The sequence below is a fragment of the Ixodes scapularis genome, unplaced genomic scaffold (genome assembly GCF_016920785.2).
Source record: "Ixodes scapularis isolate PalLabHiFi unplaced genomic scaffold, ASM1692078v2 PGA_scaffold4__175_contigs__length_147842914, whole genome shotgun sequence".
Classification (NCBI taxonomy): domain Eukaryota; kingdom Metazoa; phylum Arthropoda; class Arachnida; order Ixodida; family Ixodidae; genus Ixodes; species Ixodes scapularis.
Window position 1 is genome coordinate 122,682,501 of NW_024609879.1, and position 24,080 is coordinate 122,706,580.

Below are 24,080 nucleotides of genomic sequence, written 5' to 3' on the forward strand. Positions count from 1 at the left end.
GAGAGGAGAGCCACGTGACTGGCGCCCCCCTGCGGCGAGACGCCGAAACACACTTTTCCCGAACGAGCAAGTGTGTTTCGGGTCCTCGCCGCAGCAAAAGCTGTGCGCTGATGTCGAGGATCCCCGGGAGATGGCATCTTTGATGCTCTGTGCTACCAGATCCTCGCGCTTCAACTCTGCGACCGGGCACTGTACGGCTCCGTCGTCGAACTACCAGGCTTTATGAGTATCGAAAAGGCTATGGTTCGAAGCGTATACATGTTGTACGAAGCAAAGCGTGCTTCGTACATGCATGAGACGTGCCGGGAGATTATTGTTTCATCGCGTCCGCACCGCACACCGTGTCTTTTGTGGGACGAATGAGTTGGTGTGACTCGACGTCTTTGCGCCAAAGTTTGATGGAGTTTCGTCGGTTTCAGTAGCACACTCTGCTGGTATTTAAAAGAAAAAAAAATGTGATCATTTAGAGGCATTTCAATGTAGTATGGTTTTTAATTGCATATCTTACACAGAGAGACCATAGGTATCTTTTTACGCCCCCTCTTGTCACACATACTACACCCCAAAAATTGCAGTTCGGCGTATACAGTGCACTTAGGTTGAACAGACGGTACCAACTTTCACGAGCGGCTTGATTACCGAATTATGCAACTTATTCATATAAACTAACTGCAAAAAAAAAAAAAAAGTAATTGCTTTTTTTTAGCTTTACTGCAAATTTTTTTTTCCTGTAGTCTTTGATATGTACTTTAGCTGTTTATTCTGCTATATCGCACCGTCATCGAGCCATTCGTAAAAGTTGGCGCCTTCAGCTCGAAGTCAGTGCGTTGTACGTCGAACTGAAATTTTGGGGTGTATTATATATGTGACAAGGGGTGTAATGGCTCCAACATTCTTTTTTTCTTTTTTTTGTAGAGTGCAGAGGTGCGTTATTTTTTTGTTTGCTTTTAGTTCACGCTAGAACGAGGAAACTTACATCATGTCACCTGCTCGAAGAGTTTATTTTAACTTTTTTTTTTTTTTGCGCGCGCACTACAAATTAATTGTTTACCAAATAATTGACGTGGACATTGCTTTCTGCCCCGCAAACAAAAATATCGTCCGGTATGCCGTGAGAGGCAACGAGCATAACCTGGCCCTTTTTTCTACCGTAGTACGGTTTGGTGTTGAACGAGCGCGCACCATATGCAGGGCACACATTTGGCGCTATATATTATGATATCGAGTATGCTATTTTTTTTTTTTTTTTCGTGGAGGTGCGTATCTTTACGCTACGTTTCATATAAGCACGGACGTACCGTGTGGTGAACAATAAATGAGCTGAAAAGGGAGCTGTTGTTCGATCTTCGTACGGAACGCCAAGTTGAGTCTCGTATTTCGGATTCTTTGACATATCGATAGATAATAGAGACCGTTTTGGCAACCGCAGACGCAGCAAAAAAAAAAAAAGAGAAAAAAAAGAAGGCCGTATTGGTCGTTTTAACTTTCATTGTCCGCGAGTGTATGCAAACTAGCCACTGCTTGCTTTACGGCGTGTTTCACTTCGCGTGCTACGGAAGATATATACACAAAGCTATAGTGCCGGAGGCGGAGCACCCACTGCCGGTCTTATGTCGCACCAGGCTATAAAATTGCGAGGTCACGGTGCCTGCACGACCCTTTTTGGTTGAACCGGTTTATGGGCGTGGATACGCGCGAAAACACGACGAACAGCGTGACGTCACGCATTTTCTCGCTGCTTGATTGGCTATATCGAACCGTAACGATGGAGCTGTGCCCTGACCCGTGTTGAAACAAAGTATGGACAGGTTGTGTTTGTCCTCAAAGGTCTGCAGTAAAAACGAGAAGAGGAACATAAACCGGACGAGACAACAAAGAAGGCTGGCCAGACGCTAAAGTTCCCGAACCTTTGCTCTACGGTACGCAATTGTTGGCGTTGCACGCGTGGCAGCGCCGGGCGAAAGCACGAACGGCGTCCCGCAATTACTGCAGGGGCGGAAGTGACGTCAGACCGTGACGGAAACAAAGGATGAACGAATGGATGTCCGAGGGTAGCGGCTTGGCGGTTCCCACCGGCAGACATCTCTGCTGCTGCACGCGTCTATTGTCTCACCCGCATCGCTTGGCTGACTCTAGGCTCAGGGAGCTCTCTTTCTCTTCTTTTTTTTTTTTTCTTTTTTTGCAGTTAGGCTGACGGCGTCTTATCGACGACACTTCCTCTGGCTTCCACTCTGTAGTATAGGAAGCACCTTTTCGCCGACTGCCGTAAACGCTTAGTGTACAGTGTTTACGAAATTGTCCCTGGCACGAATCTTGAACGTGTTTTTGGCACCCTTCTTGAGTACGTATCCTTTCCTTTTCCGTACATTGTTATCGATTGTCCGACAGCATTTCCGACGTGATTGAAAGTCAATTTGCGCAATCTTCGTTTATTTAATTGCCGTTCTATCCTTCTGCCTTGCCGTTCTAATTCTGCCACTGGCAGAACGAGAAGAGCAAGGCGGCTCTTTCAGATTCCGGTCCTCCGGCACGCGTTCGCTGTCTCGTACAATAATTCTCGGAGTGAGCTACGCATCCAGTTTTAGTGAGTTTGATTTCGGCGAGCCCAGTTTCCACCCGTCGCTGGCCTCACTGGGTGCTTTGATAGCATACCGTCTACTCGATCCGACGACAACATTCCGTTAAGCTCTCATTACTCCGAGCTCCGTGAGAGCTCTCCGTGGGGAGAGACCGTTTGAAAGGCATACATCCTCCAATGTAAGCACTCGGTCGTCTCGACGAAGCGATCAGTTCTTGTTCCCAAAGATTAGCGTCTCTGTCCGCCCGTCGTCTTGGCGCGGCACTGCCATTAGCATATCCTGAATGTCCGGATCGATGGAGAGCCTCAGATAGGAGGGCCATTAGTCCGGCGTCTTTGGCACCCGGAAAGATTCCAGGCTCGTAGATTTTCCTTGTCAGACTTCTCTGCGCCCCGGACAGACGAAGCAACGAACCAAAAGCTTCGCTTCCCGATAGCTTCCACCGCGAACCTAATATTCTGAGGGTGTCTCCGGTTTCGTATCATTGATCCCCCCCCCCCCCCCCCCTCCCCTTATTTTCCCAAAGTGCAATGATGGAGCTGGTCCGCTTGAGCTCGCGCCGCTTACAGTAGATTCCGCTTTTAGTGGAATCTGGTGTAGACTTTGCAATCGACTGTAGTCACGTATTTGCGGGCAGCCTACCAATCTTTGCAAACAGGTTGCACAAACATTCCGATCGCGCTATATGTTGCACTGGTCACGCATGAATAGACTAAGGTAAAAAGCTCGCGGAGGACAGCACGTACAAGTGGCGTAGAAGACTGTGCACATGAATATACTAATGTAAGTGATCGCGGAGGACTATACAAGTTATAGTCAAGACTACTGATGGATAGGCTAAGATAAAATATCTCAGAGGACAGTACATTTTGTAGGCTAAACTGCACATGGATAGATTAATGGCGGATGACACTATACAAGCTGTAGGCCGGACCGTACACATAGACTAAGAATAAAGATCGCGGACGACAGTGCACGCTGTAGTGCAGACTGCACATGAATGACCGAAGGTAAAACTTCGCGGAGGACAGCACAAGTTGTAAGCCACACTACATATGGATAGACTAAAGCGCCGTTCACACTCTTGCGACCGAGTAAGACCGAGAGAGACTAGACCGGTTTTTAAGCCTTTTGCGACCTCTTAGGACCGGATGCGCAGCAGCGGAGCTGGTCCTAAGAGATCGCAAGAGGCTTAAAAACCGGTCTGGTCTCTCTCGGTCTTGCTTGGTCGCAAGAGTGTGAACGGGCCTTTAGGTAAAATATCGCGGAGGACAGGCACAAATTGTTGGCCACACGAGACATAAATAGACAGATAAAATATCGCGCAGGACCGTGCATTGTGTGGTCCAGACTACAGATGGATAGACTCAGGTAAAATTTCGCAGAGGACAGTACAGGTTCTAGGACAAACTTCAGGTGGATCGACTAAGGTAAAAGATCGCGGAGGGCAGCGCAAGTTGTAGGTCATACCAGACATGGATAGACAAGTAAGATATCGCGGGGTACAATACAAGTTGTAGGCCAGACGGCAGGTGCACGGACTAAGGTTAAAGATCGCGGAGGAGATTCCGGATGGCCGCTCGCGGTACTCGGTTTATGATATGTGTTTCTCTTTAATCGGCTTCCGTTATAGTCACACACCTGCTTTGTGTCACATGTGAGCGTGAGACCTCTCCTCAGGACGGGTTTCTCTTTTAGAGATGACCACAACTCCTTCGGACTTATTTATTTTTGTGTCTGCGGCGTCTTTCTTTTGTATGAAACACGTCGAAACGGCGAAGGCCATTTTTGTACCTGGCTAAGAGGAAGATAGCCTGTCAGAGAAGAAAAAGACGGGTGGACTCCTTGACCATCTTTTTCCTGCGGATGGGACGGCCGCGCGCACGCTCGCACGCTCGCTCGCGTACGCGACTCACAGCGGCCTCCCCGCACGGATCAGGAATTGTATAATGAGCGCCGTCTATTAGATTTCACCGTGAAGAGGCAGGCTAGCTGTCCCTGACTGTGCGCAACCGGGTGCAAATAAGAAACGAAAAAGAAAAAAAAGGTGGAGCCGTCATATTGCCTGACGCCCAAGGACTTGGGCAACCGTGGCGAAAGAGAGAGTAGTGGGACAACGAGCGAAGGCGTAGGTAAGAAAGTGAACTGTCTCTGGCGTAGCTTGATGCCACCGTCGGCTGACGAGGCCGAACGGCCCAACGAGGGTTGTGGGATATTCCGGGAAGGGGAAGGGAAAGTGCGTTGTTCGAGAGTGCCAACGTCCGTCTTTCTCTGGCCGAGTCGCCGAGTCCCATTTGTGTTCCGGAGGTGCGTGCGTACCGTCAGACGTCTGTCGCTCTCTGCGTTTGCGTTGCGGTGCGTGTCTGTGGGAGGGGGGGCACTTCTCGACGCTTGTTGCACGTGATTACCCTTCCTTGTGGACACGGATAGCCCTTCTTCAACAACAGTGTGTCGTCGAGAACCGGTCTTGAGTACGGCTTCAAGAGCGGCGCGGTGTTTGTAGGTGTTTCCGATCGATTTCGGTGAGTGTGTCGAATGTTTCTTTCGAGGCCGGCCTGCTCTAGACCGGACTATTTATTTATCGGGTGTAGCGGTGACTCGGAAAGTGGTAGGTCGTAGTCCACTGCGCGACACTGTTAGCGCGAACACGACTTCGGCGTTGTTTTCGAATTTTTCTTCAAAAGGATACTGGCGAGAATCAAACTTTACCACTCGGGCTAGTGCTACTGAGCACTTTCCACCGCTATAGTAGTGTTGGTGAAGCTCCTTCAATACTGAAAGGAAAACTGAGAAAACCGGCGATGTCTTGTTCGTGCTAACAGTGTCCCGGACTATCGCGCTTTCGACTTCTCTGGTACTAAGCGTACGTCTGTGCCACGATAAGGCCGCAGTGGGACTGCAACTTTATTGGACTTGTTGCTGGCCTATCTGGTGCAGGATGCCCAGGAAATTTATAAGCGCAGGCAGAGGCGGACACGAAAAAAAGTTTGTCCATGTCGCTTTCTTTGCGTCCGTCTCTGCTCTGCAGGTTTCTTGAGCATTATGCTTACATCCTTAGATTGGTGTGGTTTTCGCCGGTATGTTCTGTGTTTGTTTATCAATGTTTCTGTTCTTTGAAGCAGTGGACTTGTCAATCACTGAAATCGGCACTGGCTCATCTTGATTGACCTTTTTTTATGCTGGTGGTCCGTGATTGATGATGCTTGGTATACATAGATTGCATTAATTTGACACGTCAAACGCTCGAAATTGATATTGTAATCATACCAGTGGGGTAAGAAAATATTTTATAACTCTTGAGGAAGGAGTAAGGGATCTATTATCGACCCTGGTTCTTGGTAAAAATCCCTTCACATTCATTTTTATTCTCCTCCGCTGGCTCATCGCACCTGGTCGTAGAGCACCCGCCGTGAATGTTCAGTGTAAGACATGATTGTCCCACACAGGACATCCAACAGCAAACGCGGGCAAAGTGATGCCAAGTGAATCCTTAAACACCTCGGTTACTATTTAATGTATTTATTGAATTGACGTGGCGAATAATTTGACATACGTTCAATTTATAATGAAAATCACTTGGTGATATTGTCTTAGGAAATGACGACAAGAAGGTCCTCTGTCAAATAGTTATAAAGTATAGTATTGCTCCAAGCGGGAATCTTAAAATGTCTTGTCAGGGATCGTGATTATCTATCCCTATTCTAAGCAGTTTGCGCACTTCGGTGTACTTTTATTTAGGTGTAAATTAAATATTAATTAAAGGCACACAACTATTAATGCGGCAGTAAAACACAATGACGTTTCGCGGTTTAGAGGACATTCAACTGGATGATCGTTTTCCCCCACCATTTCTCTTTCACCGGCGGTAGCACAATATTAACCTAAAATTCACAATTGAAAGGGAAGATAACGAATAGTTAAAGAAAGAACATAATTTGTATGAGATACTTTTTTGGAAGTGTAGCGGACGAAACTCAAACTTTTGGTCTGTTTAAGTGAATTATTGTATCACGGGTCGTTTACATCATCTCACGTGACCTCTAAAGGGAAAGTAGTCTCAACATGCACATGCATCGAATGGGAAAAATGCTATGCCGCTAAAAATTTTGCCTCTCAGCGGCTTCGTATTTGTAACATTTTCCGATTCGATCAGTATGGTTCATTCCAGGGCACGTAGCCAGGATTTTGATTCGGGGGGGTGGGGAGGGAGGGAGGGAGGGGGGGGGGGGGGGGGGGCAGGGAGGAGAGTTCCGTCCATGTCAAAATGCTGTATGAGGGGGAGGGGGAACTTGAGGCCTCAGCAAAATGGAAGATTTCGGGGGGGGGGGGGGGGGGGGGGGGGGGCGTAGTTTTATGCGCCCCCCCCCCCCTTCCCCGTGGAGACGTGCCTGGTTCATTCATTTGCATGTTTTTATCATGTAAATTATTATATTTGGACTGTTTGTTCTGTCAGTTTACGTTCGTATTATTCAAACCAGGGATGGGCAAAACACATGCAAATATGTATCGAAATACAAATACAAAATACTTCGTCAAAAATGTATTTAATTACAAACCTAATAACATCTCCAAACAAGCATTTAAATACAAGATACAAATACAACCAAATGTATTTGGTCTCCCTCCAAATACTTTTCCAAATACATTCTTCAAAATTTGCGTCAGCGACTTCAGGGCACCTGCAACGGGTTTCTGGGTATCTCCTTTTAATTTTGCATCGCACACTCGGGAGTTAGTGTACGAGGCTCTAGTAACGTAATAAAAATATAATCACAAAAAATGTAATCAGCTTGGACGTAATAGGTGAAAAAAGTAAAGAGCTTCAACCAGCATTTTTTGACGATTACATTTTGGTATAGGCCAACAAAGAACCGAGACGACCAAGACGCGCAGCACTAGCTAGAGAATTTTTTTATTGTTGCAACTCGCATCAGTTGCAAAAATCTGGACGACCCGCGCATTTAGAATGTTCCAGTCAAAAATATGGACGGAAAGCAGGCTGGAAAGCATCACAAGTTGTCACAGGCACTTATTTAGCCAGTCTGCCCGTGAACGTCGATTTCGTCACTATTCTTGCCCTGGACTAGCACCGAAATCACAAAGTCACTAAGCGCTTGTGCTTGATTGAGAGACACTGCATTCGGTGCAGAGTGTAGTTTTCTTACTGCTCAGGACAGTGACAATAAATTTGAGAAATGTATTTTCGCCCACAAAATTGTATTTAATTACAATTGTATCTGAAATACCCACGTTTTAGTATTTAAATACACACGCCAAATACATTACCCAATTTATAATTAAATACAAATGCAAAATACACAAAGTGTTTAAAATACGTATTTCAAATACTTGTATTTGAAATACTGCCCACCCCTGATTCAAACTAACACGTACAAGCAATTGCAAAACACCAAGAACAACCGAAGAGCGCAGAAAAATTAAATGAGACTACTTTGTCCGTGTTCAGGCTTTGGACTCTTTTTTCCTTGGCTATACTTTGTCCTGGACCATTTTTTTTTTCCGGGCCATTATGACTGGGACAAATTATCGGGGGGCATTTCCGCCGGCGCCACTTTGGCCGCGGCTATTTCGCCCGGGGCCATTTCGACCGGAACCATTCTGACCGGGACCATTTATCAAGGGCCATTTTGAGAATAATTCTCACCGGAGTGATTTGTCAAGGGACATTTTGACAATAACTATTCTGACCGGGGCGATTTTGTCAGAGGCTATTTTAACTAGGACTAATCTGACCAAACCCACTTTGAAATGGACCACTATGTTCGGGGCCATTTTACTGGGACCTACATTGAAATGACCATTTTGATCGGGTTTTTTCACCGGTACCAATTGACCGGGATTTTTTCGTTTTCGACCATTTTGACCTGGATCATTCTGATTGAGACAATTTTGTTCGAGTCCTTCTTACCGGGACTTTTTTGTCAGGGGGCCATTCTGACCGTTCTATTTTGACAAGGACCGCTTTGGTCGGACTATTTTGGTCACGACCCCTTTAGTCACGACCACTTTGGCCGGGACCGCTCTTTTTTCGGGACCACTTTGTTCGGGACCGCTTTCTTCGGGACCACTTTGTTCGGGCAGTTTTTATCGGAACCATTTTGTCCGAACTAAAAGTCAGCTCGACGTTTGACGAGCTTGCTCGTCCTTGATCAGGTTTTCTCCTCCATTGCTAACATATGATGCTCTAGACTCACCAAACACAAAGTTTGAGTTGAAAGTTTGCGGAAAAAACACCAATTAAACTCCGGTGACGAAAAAAAAAAGAAAAGAAAGCCCCCTGAAAAAAACACCAATTAAACTCCGGTGACGAAAAAAAAAAAAAAGAAAAGAAAGCCCCCTGAAAAAACACCAATTAAACTCCACCGACGAAAAGGAAAAAGAAAAGAAAAGAGAGCGCCCCGCCATTGTGGCGAAATGTCGAATCGGCACTTTCCGTAAACGTCGGCCTTAACTCTGCGTTCCCCAGTCTCTAGGGCCCCTCGTCTCGAACCGAAGTGTTTTTTTTCCGGCTTATGGAAGCGCGCAAGGCACCCCCAAAGTGCTCCTAAACATCCTACAAAAGGACGCGGTGTCCTATACAGACAGGATGAACGAGTTATCTGCGGACTCGCATTAGGTTTAGGCTAGGTGGCGCAAGCTACCGCCCGTTACAAAGGGTGCAGCCATTAACATCCATCCATCCATCTATTCATCCAGCCTCAGGCATGTTCCAAGCATACATGTATGTTTTCGAACATGTCTCCTCCAGACAGTTCTTCAATGCAAAAAAACACGCCTCAAAAAAAACGCCTGCAGACATTTTTTTTTTTTTTTTTTTTTTTTTGCGATACGACCCGCGACTTTAACAACGCTGTTTTTTACTCGTCGAATTCCCAGCTCCTTCCTTTCGTTGCAACGTGTGCCGGAAACATGTCGTACAACGTCCCGTTCTTTTCCTTTTTAACCGGGGACCTGCATCAGGGCACGACTGGTAGCCGAGGAAAGAAATAGAACGTGACGAGGAAAAACAGAGCGCTGCTCGCAGCTGCATTGTGGTCGGCGGCGGTGATGCGCTTTTTCCGTGCTCTGTCCCCCGATCAAGCGATACCCCGTGTTGCGGCTGGACTGTACCGCTACTTCGGAGCATTCATTGTCGGCGTGGCCTTCCAACCGATGCTCTCGTGGTCTCCAGCTTCCGTTGGCTTTCGTTTTTGGTGGGTCCTTCTCCTACGTAAAACTCGTACCATAAAAAAAAAAAGATGTATTTTAGATTGTTATGGAAATGAAGGGGTAAAAAGTGTCCTTCGTGCTTAATACAGAAAACTATTTTTTTTTTTTAACTTGACATTCTGGTTGAGCTATAAAAAAAAAAGTTCTTGAGGGAGTTAGGTTTGTGCTGAATCTGCAGGGGAACCTCTTCTGCCACGTGTGATAACTAATTAGCTCTATAGCCGGGGTTGTTAACTTGGTGTTTGTGTCCATCGAATCACGCTGTGTCTTTTTTTTTTTTTTTTTTGTGAACATTTACTTTTTTTCAGGCATCCATCTCCCTGCCATAGATTGTAAACAGACGTTACCCCAGCAAAAAAAAAAAAAAAAAAAAAAAAAGAAGAAGAAAAAAAACGCGGATGTTGAGAGTCGGAATTTGAATTTTAGACAACACCCGAGGTGAGCTCACGTAACTCGAACGTGATATTTTGCGAATGAGGCACCTATTCATTTCCACAAGAAGAGGGCTTTTGTTCACGTCGTTTAGAAAACGCTCAGTAACGTTAAAAAATGTCTGCGAGTATTTTTCTTTTCACCCGTTCTTAGTGTGCTAGAAAGCGTATCGATTCCCGAGTTTGCATTCTTGCATCGCAAGGGCCCTCCAATGGTGCTCGCCCTGCACTAAGCATCAAAGTGGCGACGCCTACAGGAAAATCCAGACATGGAGCCGGCGCCGATGCTCTCAGCACAACTTATTTATATTTCATTTCGTTCTTTTTTTTTTTTTTTTTTTTTTTTTTTTTGCCCACCGGCGGCGATATGTGATCCAAACCCAATCAACATAATGATATTAAAAGAAAGAAAAAGTGCGAAACGGACGGGAGAAAGTTAGAGAATACGCGTATGTATATCATATATGTATAATGAACCGATTCAGGCGCGTAGCCAGGGGGGGGGGGGGGGGGGGGCATCTTGCCCCGGGCCCCCCCCCCCCCCCCCCCCCCCCCCCCCCGAAACAAAATCCTGGCTACGTGCCTGAACCAGATTATCGTAGATGAATAAGCTTTGTATCTGCACACGCCTGTGGTCCACATTGCCCGTTCGTATCGCGTGGTCCCCTTCACTCACTCGAATGCCGACTTACCAAGCAGTCAGTTTATCCAAAGAGATTGTAGGGGACTTTTAGCAAACCGTCACCTTGTTTCGCGTATACAGCAGTACCCGCGGGTCACGGGGTGTCACCTGGGCGCGCGTTAGAAAAGGCATCCTTCGTAGGGATCCGGTACAGTGCGGTACACGCGGAATACGGTAACGGTTTGCTAAAAGTCCCCCGTGACCTTCCCCGCTACGTCTGAACGCGCGGGTGTCACGTGTGTTGGTTTTTTCTTCGCGATAAAAATGAAACAGTGTGCGTGCGCGCGCGCGCGGAACTTTTTTTTTTTTTTTTTTTTTTTTGTGTGGTCTTTGGAATTGTTTGATAAACATTAGTTGCCAGTGCCACATTGTGCGCCTGTCCCTTGGGCTTTAATCTGGACACTCGGCCGAAAAAGTCGGCATGGAATTCGACAGCCGTGATCTGCCGGTGCATTGGTCAAGCGCGGCGTCGGCCCGCCAATCAAAGCCGCCACATTCCTGGACGATTTTTTTTTCTTTTTTTCTTCAAGGATTTAAATTAAAACCTTTGTGTGTGTTTGTTTTCTGAATTTGTGACGTCCTTTTTGCTTTTTTTTATTTCGTTATGTCGATCAACTATGCAGCCAGGCAATCGACTATGTTTCAGAGCCAATCGAGCAACGTCGAAACTGCGTCGTCACGGAGCTTGTTTGCTTTGTGGGCTCGCTATTACACCTAAACAAATCACGTAAAAAAACCATCGCGTTTTTTTTTTACTGTTTGTGATTGGTTTAGTTGCTCGTGATTGATTGATTTGCTCCATCGGGTCCTATAAAACCTTTCCATGTTGAGTAACTGAGGTGTGGACGCATGCGCAGCGTCTGATACACCGCACAACAGAGCAACGGCGCATGCCCAGCAGACAAAGATGTCACCGCGCAGAAGGCGGATTTTGCGAAAATCTATAGCGTTAACTGGGGTCGTGCTGAGACCGAGTACAGTGACTCTACATCGGCCGAAGTGAAAAACAACATATGCTGCGCGCGCACGCGTGTGTGTGTGTGTGCGCGCGTGTATGTGTGTGTGCGTGTCCCCCCTTCGAAGAGCAGTCTCCTGATTAGAGGGCGGGCCCGCGTCGATTGCCGGCGGCCAAGCTAAACATCGACAAGTGCGGCTTTGATTCATATCCCCGACGGAAAAAAAAAATGGGTCGGCCGAGTCCGCGTTCCGGTTTGTTCCCTGGCCGCATTCCGAGTAAAGTACGAGCGGTCCGAAACAAAAACCGACGATGAGAAAGAAAGAAAAACGAAACGCGCATTAAATATGGGAAGGAAACCCTGGACGCCGGAAGGTAAACATCGCGAGTGGCGTAACAATATCAGAGACCAAGCGAATTCCGCGTTTTGTATTTCGAATATGTGAGTGTATAAAGCTGCAAAAGTGCTGTTCCCTATTTTTTATATGAACATTTTTTATTCTGAATTTTATTAAATACTCCTAACTTCCAGGCAAAAAAAAATTTACAAAGGAAAAAAATTTTAATGCAGTTTTGAGAGCGTCTTAAGGGTCCAGGTGGCGCGTCAGATCAGTTGTTTTTGTTCTTGTCTTTTTTTTTATGAAAAAAAAAACGCGTATACCTTTGTGTTTTTATACATTGCATACATACGTATTTCTAGCGCACCTTTGGATACCCTGCCATGTATATAGTCACTGACATGTCAAAAACGCTGGGCTTGGCCATTATTATGATCGGGCGTCTTGCTTTGTGATTGGTTCTGGAACGTTCTTATCGACTAATGCTCTAATCTCATTGACTGCGCGGCGATAATGAGATGCAAAGGACCCGCCACGCCCCGACTTTCTTCGCGACTATAGACGTGCACTAATAAAAAGGCTTAACAGAGAGAACGCATTTGGGATATGGTGTATCAGCTAGAATGTTTATACTAAAATATTTCTTGTCCAACTTTTTTTTAATGTGTGTGTATATGTGCCTTCGTGGCTCTCGTTCTGTGCTCTGCTGGATGACGGGTCAACCTGAATTCGGACAGACTTCTGCAACGGTGTACTGAATATAAAGTACTAGGTCATCTTCCATCTCCGCGTTCTATAGAGCATTTCTTTTAATGTCACATGAGTCCGCTTCTCTACACTCTAAAAAAAAAAGTCTGTGCGTCTACTTTTACGCACGCCACTCGGAGAGCCAATCACCGCAACCTACAGAGGCAGCTCAGCGAATGACGATGCCGAAACATATGTTTAGACCAAAAACGTAGTCTGAGTCGTGACATTAAGCAATGCAAGCGTGACATTTTGCATTGCTTAATGTCCCAACTCAGACTGCGTTTTTTGGACTAAACATATGTTTCGGCATCGTCATTCGCTGAGCTGCCTCCGTAAACTGCGGTGATTGGCTCTCCGAGTGGTGTGCGTGAAAGTAGACGCACAGACATTTTTTAGGGTGTAGGCAGCTGCCTTTCACTTCTCTACGCGTCTTTGGGCGACTTGATTGGATCAAGCCAGCCAAATTCACCAAAATAATGCCTAAAAACGAGCAGACAAAACATGAATAAAAACATATCGTATTAAAACAGTCTCCAGAACTTTCGGCAGCATAGCACGGACTTGCGTAGTCGTTGAGCGTAGCAAAAAAATAAATAAATGAAGAAGGTTATCTAGCTTCCCCTTTAGTGCCCTGCTGTGCCGGGCTCTTGTTGTTTATTCCAATGTCTTTTCTGTTCGCGTCTGCTTTCAGGTCGTAAAGAGAAGACTGAGAACAGTCCGCCGGGGCAATCCGGCCGCCGTGCCCAGTTTCGGCCACAAAAAGAAATCTCTCGTCGATCTCTTCTGACCGGACATCCACGAGTTCTCTCTCTCTCCTTCTTTTTTTTATTGACTGACTGGAATTTACGAGACGATGCGGTGAAGCGGCCTTGCACCCCCTAGCAACACCAGTCCCCGGTAGGTTCCAGTCAGAACGATGAATGGTGCCAATGACCCCTTGCTTTGTGCGCGTGTTACTTCCGTGTAGAACGCGCCGGGAGGCTGTAGGACGAATTTGCTCCGTGTACATTTACACGCCAAGTTCGCTGCGTTTCGTACGGCGGGGCATCCGTCTGTCCAGACTAGCCTGTTCGTCGTTCAATCATCCTGCTTTAACCTCCTCTTCAAAATGTTTTGGTAGGCTGCGTGCCTGTGACATGCCCACCAAGCGGGCAGGAAAGGAGGGGGGGGGGGGGGGGGGGGGGGGGCGTCTTTTTCTGTGAGCCGTACCGTCTTAGCTATCTTAGCGTGAACTATCGCAGAAATTAATTTATTATATGCTGGACGTTGCTAATTAAGTTGTAAAAGTAATATTGATTGTGAGGTTTATCCCTCTTGTGTTTCCGGAAACCCGTAATTGCCTGTGTGGTGCTAAACGTTCGGGGCGCGTAATTTATGGAATAGCACAGCAGTTGTCGGAGGAAGAAATTTTTATCATAAAAAAAAGATCGCTCATTGACTACCTAATAATGGAATTTGCGGATGAAGCGATGGCTTGTCTATTTAAAAAGAAATGAAGGGGGTCGTAACGCGAGGTTTTAGTCGAACATTTAGAGGGACGTTTGATAGAAATGATCGGGATGATGTTCATTAAGTTTCATGTTCTGTAGACAAATGTGACTCTAAAGTATTGTCAATCCTCGAGCTTATTTCAGATGGTTGGTAAATAATCTGATCCTTGACTTTATTTTTGGTGTTACCGGTTGATATGACCCGAGCTTTGTTCTTTGTTCTTGCCCATATGTTCCAGGTCTCGAGCATCGCCCAAGCCATCAAGATGGCGGGCTACACCTTGAGGGCCCGACACCTGAAGTATTTCTACTTCATCGCCATCGCTGGATCCCTCTTCATACTACTTCGGAGCAGGGCTAAATCGGTGCAGCGAAGTCTTCCAGTGGAAGCCCCTACCCACAAGGTACTCATCTGGGACGTCGGCAAGCGGATGGAACGAAGGTTCCTCCGATCCTTTGGTTCCTCAAACAAGGACCCCTTCGAGTTCTGCACGGTCAGAAACTGTGTTCTTGAGACCTCAAACGACAAGATCGGCGAAGCCGCAGCTGTCTTCTTCCACTTACACATGACGAAAGGCCCAGAGACGCTGCCCAAGTTCCATAGGCCTGACCAGCTATGGATCTTCTTCACGGACGAGTCGCCCTTGCATACCTTCATGGCGACTAAAAAGTACAAGATGAGCGATTACAACGGGATCTTTAACCTGAGTATGACGTACAGGAGTGATTCTGACATCCCCGCGGCTTACGGAAGAACCGTGGAACTGTCCGAGACAGAGAAGTCCAACATGGCAGATCTCCCGAACTACGCGACGTCCAGACACAGGATGGTTGCCATTTTGGGCAGCAATTGCGGTGGTCCCAACAAACGTTGGCCGTACGTCCGCGAGCTTGCCAAGCACGTGAGCGTCGACATTTACGGCGGATGCGGGACGAAGACATGTCCGGGACACTTTACGCGGGACTGCGACGTCATGAAGGACTACAAGTTTTACCTGGCGTTCGAGAACAGCAACTGCCGCGAGTACATCACGGAGAAGCTGTGGTGGAACGCGTTCGAAAAGGAGGTACTGCCCGTGGTCATGGGTGGGTCTAAAGAAGACTATTCTCGCTTGTGTCCTCCTCATTCCTTCATCCACGTTGAAGACTTTGAAGGGCCGCGTCACTTGGCCGAGTACCTCAAGTTCCTGGACTCGAATCACACGGCGTACAACTCGTACTTTGCGTGGAAGAAAAAATACCGCGTGCTCAACGAACACGGGTACTTTGGATCGCCGTCCCTACACCTATGTAGGATATGCGAGCTACTTAATAGCGGTCGTAAAGAAGCGAGAGTCTACGATGACCTCGAAAGCTTCTGGAATTCCAAGACGGACTGTAGGCCGCCTGTTTGGGATGGTACCTAGGCGACGTGAAATTGTCCTGTGAGAGCGGAACCCGTGTGTATAATCCCATGTTTTGGCGGTGCCTTTGACCTTTGACGTTTTATATTTAGGCACCAATTGTTGTATATTCTTTTTTTTTCTTTTAATTTATGTGTGGCCGATCTAGTCAAGGGAACAAAGTGCCAAATGTGTACACCTTTCATTCACATACAAGGTTGTGAGTTCATGCTGGTTGTTCGCAAGCCGTTTATAGGCACATGTGGAATAGCAAAGGGATACGGACACTCCTTACTACGGCTTTATCACGCAGTAAAACTATGTGTTTAATCCATGAGTGTCCGAGTACCAGTTCGAATGAAGGGTAAATCTGAATTGGAGCTTACTCAGAACAGATGGTCAGAATATTTGCTGGAATGTTAGTCAGGATGAAGGTCTGCCAAATTATTTTAATGCAACGCCCGCCATCAAAGCCTTGAACCTCCTAGCAATAAAGATATTGAAAGTTTTATACTTTAATAGCTGTGAGTAGCGAGTTTCTAGTCTAACGTGCGCCCTCTAGTTTACACGCAACTACGGTGACTGTGACTAGTCTTCGATTGGAGTATTCAGCGTCCTATACACCCCCCCCCCCCCCCCCCAAACCCCCCATCGAAAGTGGCCTCGGAAGTGTAGAAAAGGTTCGTCACATTAGTGCTCATGTTGATTTGCGATCATGGCGGTTGGTTGTAAAAGTTCCGGCCAAAAGCACGAGCAAACGCGGGTGTCGCTGCCGTCGCGGCGTCCGAATTCGTCTTCTGAAGCTTCCGTGGACTACCAAGTATGTGGATTTGTATCTTTTTCGTTTTATTTCAGTCTTGCCTGCAGACTTAGGCAGTGTTGCACTTCATGTACGCTACAACGAGCTTATATACGAAATACCCCATTACCCCTGCTTCGGTTAGCGAAACCTTTAGCCACCATCATGGGCAAACTATCATCACCCGGCACTCCCTCTCTTTCACTGCCTCCTCCTCGTCTGTTTGTGTTTCCCCCACCATGGGAGGGTGATATTTCCGTATAGGCATTTTCCCTTTTTCTAAAATTTATTTAGCAATATAATAGCAACATAAAAAGGCAACATTCAAAGCGAAATTAAGCACCTTGCATACGCAGACGTACTTACCTGAACTTGCTTTTCACTTTTTGCACCTGAATAGCGTCAGCGAGTCGAAGAATTTGTAGGCGCACGCAAAGTGTCAATTGTTGTTTAGGTCGCACTCCGCTGTTTGTTACAAGCAACGAGGGCTTTTTGTATGGTTTTCTTGTTAACATTATTCAACGTGTGCATCTTAGTACTGACGGACTACTTTAATTTTGTGAAATATACAGGGTGTCACAAAGAAAAATTTACAGGGTTTTTCACCGCAAAACTAAACTAGGCATCGCCGAACGTTCATTCTCCGCCCAAAGGTAGCGCTAGAGGTCACAACCAGATGTCAAAGTTTCAGCCCGATCCGATACCTTATTCAAAAGTTATAAGTGATTTTCTGAAAATTTCAATGGGAAAATGTAGCCTACCTTTGCCCGTTTTCGGTTTCTGGTGCCATAGAGCCCCATGTATTCGGAAACGCCGTCGGCCGCCATTTTCCCATTGAAATTTTCAGGAAATCACTTATAATTTTTGATTAAGGTATCGGATCGGGCTGAAACTTTGACATCTGGTTGTGGCCTCTAGCGCTACCTTTCGGCGGAAAATGAGCGTTCGGCGACGCCTAGTTTATTTTTGCGGCGGAAAAAACCCTGTAAATTTTTCTTTGTGACACCCTGAACTCTTTACACATTTCAGCTAATACGGTGGTGTTTACATTCTGTCTATATTCAATCACCCCAAAAAAACAAAGGAGGAAGTAGTCGCCAACTAGCACATCTGTATTAGCAAACATAATTTACATAATATGCTGTTTTTGCAAGAAATAGCGAGGCCTTGTATATCCCAAGCTGAAGGTGGTATAAACCTCCAGACAGGCTCTAAAATTAGTCGGAAAACTCTGAGCATGCACGTAGCGATCTCAAGTTTTGATTAAAAGTCATTTAGTGGTGGATTTCACGTCGTGAAATTTCAAGACGTACCCCCCTTTTTCTGTGTAATCGGACCGAGAAAACTTTAGGTCAACAAAACTGCGAGTCCGCGGCAAGCGTCGGCACGCACAATATAGCTATGACGGTTGCACTTGTGGCGCCATCTCCCTATAGGCGTAGGTAACAGACAACCGGGTTGTCCGCCGTCGATTGAGCCCGCCGTCTGCTCGCAGCGCCTATCGGGAGATGGCGCCATATGTACAGCCGCCGCTAAAGGTGAGTCTACTGAAGGCCACTTTAGCTAAACTTTAGCACTTCATAGTTCGGCGCGCCAGGACGTCCGATGTGACCGGTGGCCGCGACTGCGCTCCGACCACTCCGTCGCTGGAATACGACATGTTCTATTTTCGCGTCGACGACGCCACCCACGGGCGCACCGTGTGCAGGAGCGCTCGTTGTAGACTAGCAGGCTAGGAGGTACAAGCCGCCGCCCGATTGAAGGGGTTCAGCGGCAGTGTCCATCCATCTATCCATCGTAGCTTCATGAAGTTGACGACAGTGGGCGTGCTTGTCGCGGAACGTTTTGCGCATGCTCCGCCTCTGCGCGACCCGCGTTTTTCGAAGGTAGTGACTACTTCGACGTCGACGTCTGACTATTTCGACGTCCACGTTTAAAATAATTGAAGTGTTTTGACGATCGTGACGCCACTTCTGAACACTTTAAAATATTTCCAGAATAGACCCTTTCCGAAATTCAGTCTGGCCACTTTGATCACTATCATCATCATCTGAAAAATGGCATATGTGCCATACCAATGGCAGCTTTCGATTGACTGATGAAGGAACATGTTGAAGATACTCCTAAGCTGAGGATTCGAGGCCCTACACATTCTAGATGTTAGCACGTTGCGAAACCGGAATTGAATGCGAGCGCTGCGTAAGTGTTCATTTCCCTAATTCGAGCCCAGTGAACCTGTTAGTTAGGACTTTATCAAGGCGTCTGTCTGGGTTGGCGCTTTGTTCTGACTGGTTGCATCATTGTGGGAATCGACACTGGAAGAGATGATCCAGAAAAACCTGTATAGCGAAAAGTTTATTCTCGTCTGCCGTTGACATGCAAAAGTGACGGTGCCCGATAACATACTGCAGGCTACGGGTTCATTGCCGCCATTCGTATGGCAAAAGTTAAACCGCCATTTCAGCCACCAGATGGCACTGAATTTCGGAAAGGGTCTATAACTTTGACTTCTCCTTAAAAATATTTTTCCCCGTATTTTGACGTCTCCAACTTGGAACTTTTGCAGCCTTTGGTACTTTCGGAGTGCGGACTGATAAGTGATCGAAAGTGGCGGTCAATTAAATATACCGCGTGCATGACCGAGGAGGAGTGCTTTATACTTTTAACCCGGGTGTAAAAGATTAGGAGGCCAGAATTATCTTGCCTGTTCAGTCTCGACCTAGCTCACTCCCGATCATTCTAGGTCGAATATTCGACTTACCGAGTGCAGTTGGTAAGGAGCCGAGGGCAGTACTGCCGACTTATTCACTCGCGTTAGGCTGCTGTATCGCCGACGCACCGTCACTCGCTGCTGCTGTCGTCGATGCTCGCTGCTGCTTTCTCGGCGTCCGTTCTTTCTTTCATTTCTTGCTCAGGTTCGCCGATCAAACCTTTATTTTCAGTTGAGGCTTGGACGAGTTGGTTCATACTTCGGAATTAAAAACAGCGCTACGTCCGTGTCACTTGTTTGTCTGGTCCTCGTCTTTCCGCGCTGTTTTTAATTCCGGACTTTATTTTCAGTTCATTATTCGTCGTCTCTTCGCCTTCATCCCTGACAACATCATCTTGCTTGCAGGCGGCGTCGCGGTTTAACACGCAAACAAATGTCATGCAGTCGACTGCAGCTTTTATGATCTTTGAAGTGATGGGGAATGCAAAAAAAAAACTTATGAAAAGTACAAAATCAGCTATCAGGCCGCTCGTACCATCTTCTTGGTTGTGCTAAAAATTAGAATGCGGCGCCGTTGCTTTTCATGATTTATTTCGCGTGTTTTATATGAACAAAAGAGTTGAATCCCGTGTAAGAAAATTTGCAGTTGATTAGACGATATTTGCTGTCGGAAATGAGTGTGTCTCGTACAACCGCGGCGCAGACTGTTCGTTCGCACCGGTCAACAAACATTAAATAGGCAATGTTTGCATTCACGGGCAATTTATTGAACATCCCGATCGTTTCGTAGTTAACCCACTCGTTACACACAACCCCCCCCCCCCCCCCCCCCCAAAAAAAAAATGAATCTAAGCTAAACAACGAACATCCAAAACCCGGTTAAAAACATGGGGAGCCAGAAGCAAAGCGAGACCTTTCAACCATATGAAGACGCATTCACGCGGTAGTGAAAGCTTGGAGGCGCAAAAAGCGTGCCAATCTCTCAGTGTTACGTCGTGTACGCACTTACATTTGTTACGTGTGGGCAAGATGGAGCGATATGCAGCTCGCCTTTGTTGTGGATTCAATGTTTGAAGTGAGACGTGTGCCGAAATGACGTGCGACAGCCCAGAACATCTCCGCTGGGCGCGTCAAGTGTGCAAGAATCAACTGTCGAGCACACACACACTGAGCAAGACATTTTTAGTGCCAAGTAGGACCGAAACTTCACAGGCATGCGACAAAACGTGTACATTTAAACACAACACCGACGACATCATCAGAAACTAAGCAGAGCGAAACCATGAAACGGTTACCACTGGCTACTCTGCGACAGCTGCATTGAAAGAGGACGTCGAAATAATAAAGCCACCATTTTGACGTTTTAGGAAAGTGACGTCATAGCCGGCAAAATAATCTTTGAAACGTTTTGACGGTGGACGCCGAAATAGTCGCTGCCTTTTTCCTAGGCAGGAAGAAGCAATGGCCGCCCACAGCTTGGAGGTGAGAGAGGTTCTGATGATTTCCGACACGATCACCCATCTTTTCCTCGAAGCTTGCTTGGTGACCGCGTCGAAAAACCTCGAATCTCCACCCGTGTGTCTATGACACGAAGCGAATGGGCTGCCGCGACCAACGCCTCAAAGAGAATGCGTGGGCAGCGATCAGGGTGCAGTGCAGTGCAACGGGGTATACGGCCAGGCCATTCCGCATAGTATACCGGCTACCTACGGCGAGGAGTGCCTAGACAACGCACGCACACCGAGGACTCTGATCGGGAGGCAAGCAGTGCGGTCCCGTCAACAAGCCGACAAACAGGAACAAGAGCCGGCGCGCTTGTCGTAGCATAGTTTACGACAGTGGGCGCGCTTGTCGCATAACGTTTTGCGCATGCTCGCGCGACGGTCGCGACGTCGAACGAGTTGGAACATTAAGGGGTAGAATTTCAGACTGGAGTTTTAGTTGCAATGATTAGACGGGAGAAGGGGAAATGCACGTGTTCTGACTGGAGTGGCGTCGCCAACCTGGCGTTTCTGACATCGAACGCTGGGCGCCGTCGCGCGTCCCGTGCGGCGGCGCCCAGCGTTCGCCCAGCGCGTCTCGTGCGAAACGGCGCCGTGTTGTTTGAAGACCGGTGGCGTCGCTGCGTTTCCATAGGAGCTAAGCCTTTTTCTCTCTTTACTTTTTCCTCGGGTAAGTTCGCTCTTGGCAAATTTTACAAAAAAAAAAAATGCACCATCTGTGGGCAACGCTGCACAAAGTCGTAGCGCGATAGGTTAAGAAACCGATTTTTCCGGTCGACTTAAAGAGCCTGCCGTCTCCTTGAATCACCCGGTAGATGTATATGTAAGGTACTTTGATATGCTTAGCTCTCCTTGAGGCAGCGCAGTAACGAGATACCCCAATGTGCGAGGATCCTCATATTTTCGTGATGTCAGGTGTGATGCAACTATATTTTTAGAAAGTTTGATGGTCATATGCTTAAAAAAACGTATTTATCCATTTATTGTATTTTTACCGCAGGTCTGCAACGCTTTGCCAGAATAGGGTCGAAGTAAGCTGCTCGGAAGAAATGCCGCAACCATAGTGCTTCAACGTCGCCTGGAGCATAACAACCTGCCCTGTATTGTCACTGAAATGTTTCGCATACACACGAAAAAAGAAAAAAAGGGCCAGCGGCATACACAAAACAAGCGTCAGCATTCGATCCGCATTACACCCAGATGAACATCTACGAGTTTTTATTGTGGAAACACGTGCGATAAAATTCGCTACATTTAATTCATTTCAATCTCGGCGTTAGAATAGTGGCAAATGCGATTTCCTGTAAAGACAGAACTGCATGGAAGAAAACTTCGTGGGCCTCAGTATGTTGGTCCCACTTCTACATCGTCCCCATCTTCATTCTTGTCAGCCATCTCGCACCTGGAGCACCAAAGCCACGAAACGACACCCATCAGTCCGACATACTTCAGGACACCAATCATGTGCCAGGTGTAGACGGCAGTCACCAACATCATGTTCTGATGATTCTCTTCCCACTTTTTCGCGTTCGGCAGCGGATTGTAGAGGACGAATCCGATTTGGATCAGCCACGTTGCATGCACGACTCCAAAGAACGCCCTTCCCAAAGCGGCTAGGGTGCTTCGTCGTCGGACCATCTCCGCCGCGATGCACGCCGCTTCTGCCACGATGGTGTAGACCAGAAGCTCGATTAGACGCGCGTCCAGGTGAGCCTTGTCGTGAAGTTTAAAGTGAAACAGAAGTCCTTCCACGCAGATGGTCATCAGAAGAATACTGTAGTCGGTGCCACGCGGTATTGGAGCCCTGTAAGTGGTCAGAACGTCTGCCAAGCCGCTGAGACCGTAGAAGATGTACATCGATATATGCTGGGTATGGGAGCCCACATTTGTGAACTCACCATGCTTGAAGGCTGCGACTGTCTCAGCGGCTATACCGACAGATGCGCAAAATACCTTGCCGAGTCCTTCGAAGCAGAGCTTTTTTGGGAGCTTCGGAAGGGCGAAGGACGCAGTGCACCAGTAGTTGCGACGCCTTAGTCTGCTAAGAATGTAGGCGCGCCATGTGCCGAAGACCCACCAACTTCCGAGTAGAAACAAGAGCATCCCTGGAAGTACATGTCCGGTGAATGATCCCATCGCTGGCGGGAGACGCCAGCCTCTCTTTTGCTAGGGCCCGGTTGGCTGGAACGAAAGAACAAAACACTTTCCATTCGTCCGCCGTTCGCGTCCTACTAAACTACACCTGGAACATTGAGCGGTAATTAGGCAGTTATGATGTTATTAGGAGCAGCCGGCCCAGATGACATATATGAAAAGGCGTAAGCAGTGCGGTTATACTAACGTCAAGTCGCGATTCAAATAAAGAGTGATACACGATTGTCGGCCACTCCGTACTGGCAGCGTCATGAACAGGCAACCGCGGAGAATTTAGCGTATAAGTTAACGAGAGAGCAGAAATAAGCGATCGCCGGTTCTATGGTAAATTTAACTAGAATTCTGGCGTAAACAGCTGATTTATGGCACTTAACCATACATGGGTAAATTACTTCCGAAATGTAATTTAATTAGAATTACAATTACTTAGCTTCAAAAGTAGTTTAACTACAGTTGCTACTAAGTTTAAAGTAATTAATTACAATTACGAATTACTTTTGAAAAAAGTAATGCAATTACTTTACAATTACTTATTTCTGGGAGTGTCCCGACTTATGCCATATAACTTTAAACGAGTTGTATAGAATGCAACGTATTTGTTCATTCCTTGCCTCAATGTTTGAGGAGGCCTAAGCATCGCTGCATAAATGCCAGATATTGTACTTTCCTGTTATGAAGTTTGTTAAATTCATAAAAGAACTTGACAGTTTGGGGCAATGAAGTACTACATTCTTATATTTTTAATAAATAATAATAAATTCATATGCTGGAAGACGCCATGTCGCTAAAGAAAAAATTGGGTTGACAGACTTTTGTTAACAAGGCATAAACGTATGACAATAAGTCAAATATGAATATTTTACGGGTGTTAATATAAAACTACAATCCACACGCGCTAATACGACCGCATTCGTATTCAAACATCACGGTATTGTAAATTATTTACCTTGAGTTGAAATTATAATGGCTCAGAAATATAGAAGAACCAAATCGGGGCTCCCGAATCATTGGTGACAATATTCACAGGCGCGCGGATATTATTTGCACTTATGCATATAATATCCGAACTAAAACCAAC

At 46.7% G+C, this 24,080-nt stretch overlaps 2 protein-coding genes across 2 annotated transcripts in view; one reads left to right on the top strand and one right to left on the bottom strand.

Moving 5' to 3' along the window:
- The window catches only part of LOC115309613 (glycoprotein 3-alpha-L-fucosyltransferase A), a 36,817-nt gene extending 20,461 nt beyond the window's left edge, over positions 1 to 16,356 (top strand). Inside the window, exons 2-3 of the mRNA XM_029967880.4 lie at positions 13,657 to 13,862; positions 14,695 to 16,356. Coding sequence (XP_029823740.2) covers positions 14,722 to 15,861 — 1,140 coding nt within the window. The 5' untranslated portion in view covers positions 13,657 to 13,862; positions 14,695 to 14,721 and the 3' untranslated portion in view covers positions 15,862 to 16,356. The remainder of the gene's footprint in view (positions 1 to 13,656; positions 13,863 to 14,694) is intronic.
- A 5,833-nt stretch (positions 16,357 to 22,189) lies between these two features.
- On the bottom strand, positions 22,190 to 22,984 carry LOC115320746 (transmembrane protein 45B-like). Its single transcript, XM_029980899.3, has one exon. The coding sequence runs from the start codon at positions 22,982 to 22,984 to the stop codon at positions 22,190 to 22,192; it is 795 nt and encodes a 264-aa protein (XP_029836759.3).
- Positions 22,985 to 24,080: the final 1,096 nt, after the last annotated feature.

Coding starts and splice junctions, on each gene's coding strand:
- LOC115320746 (XM_029980899.3), bottom strand. CDS start 22,984: ATGGGATCATTCACCGGACATGTACTTCCAGGGATGCTCTTGTTTCTA.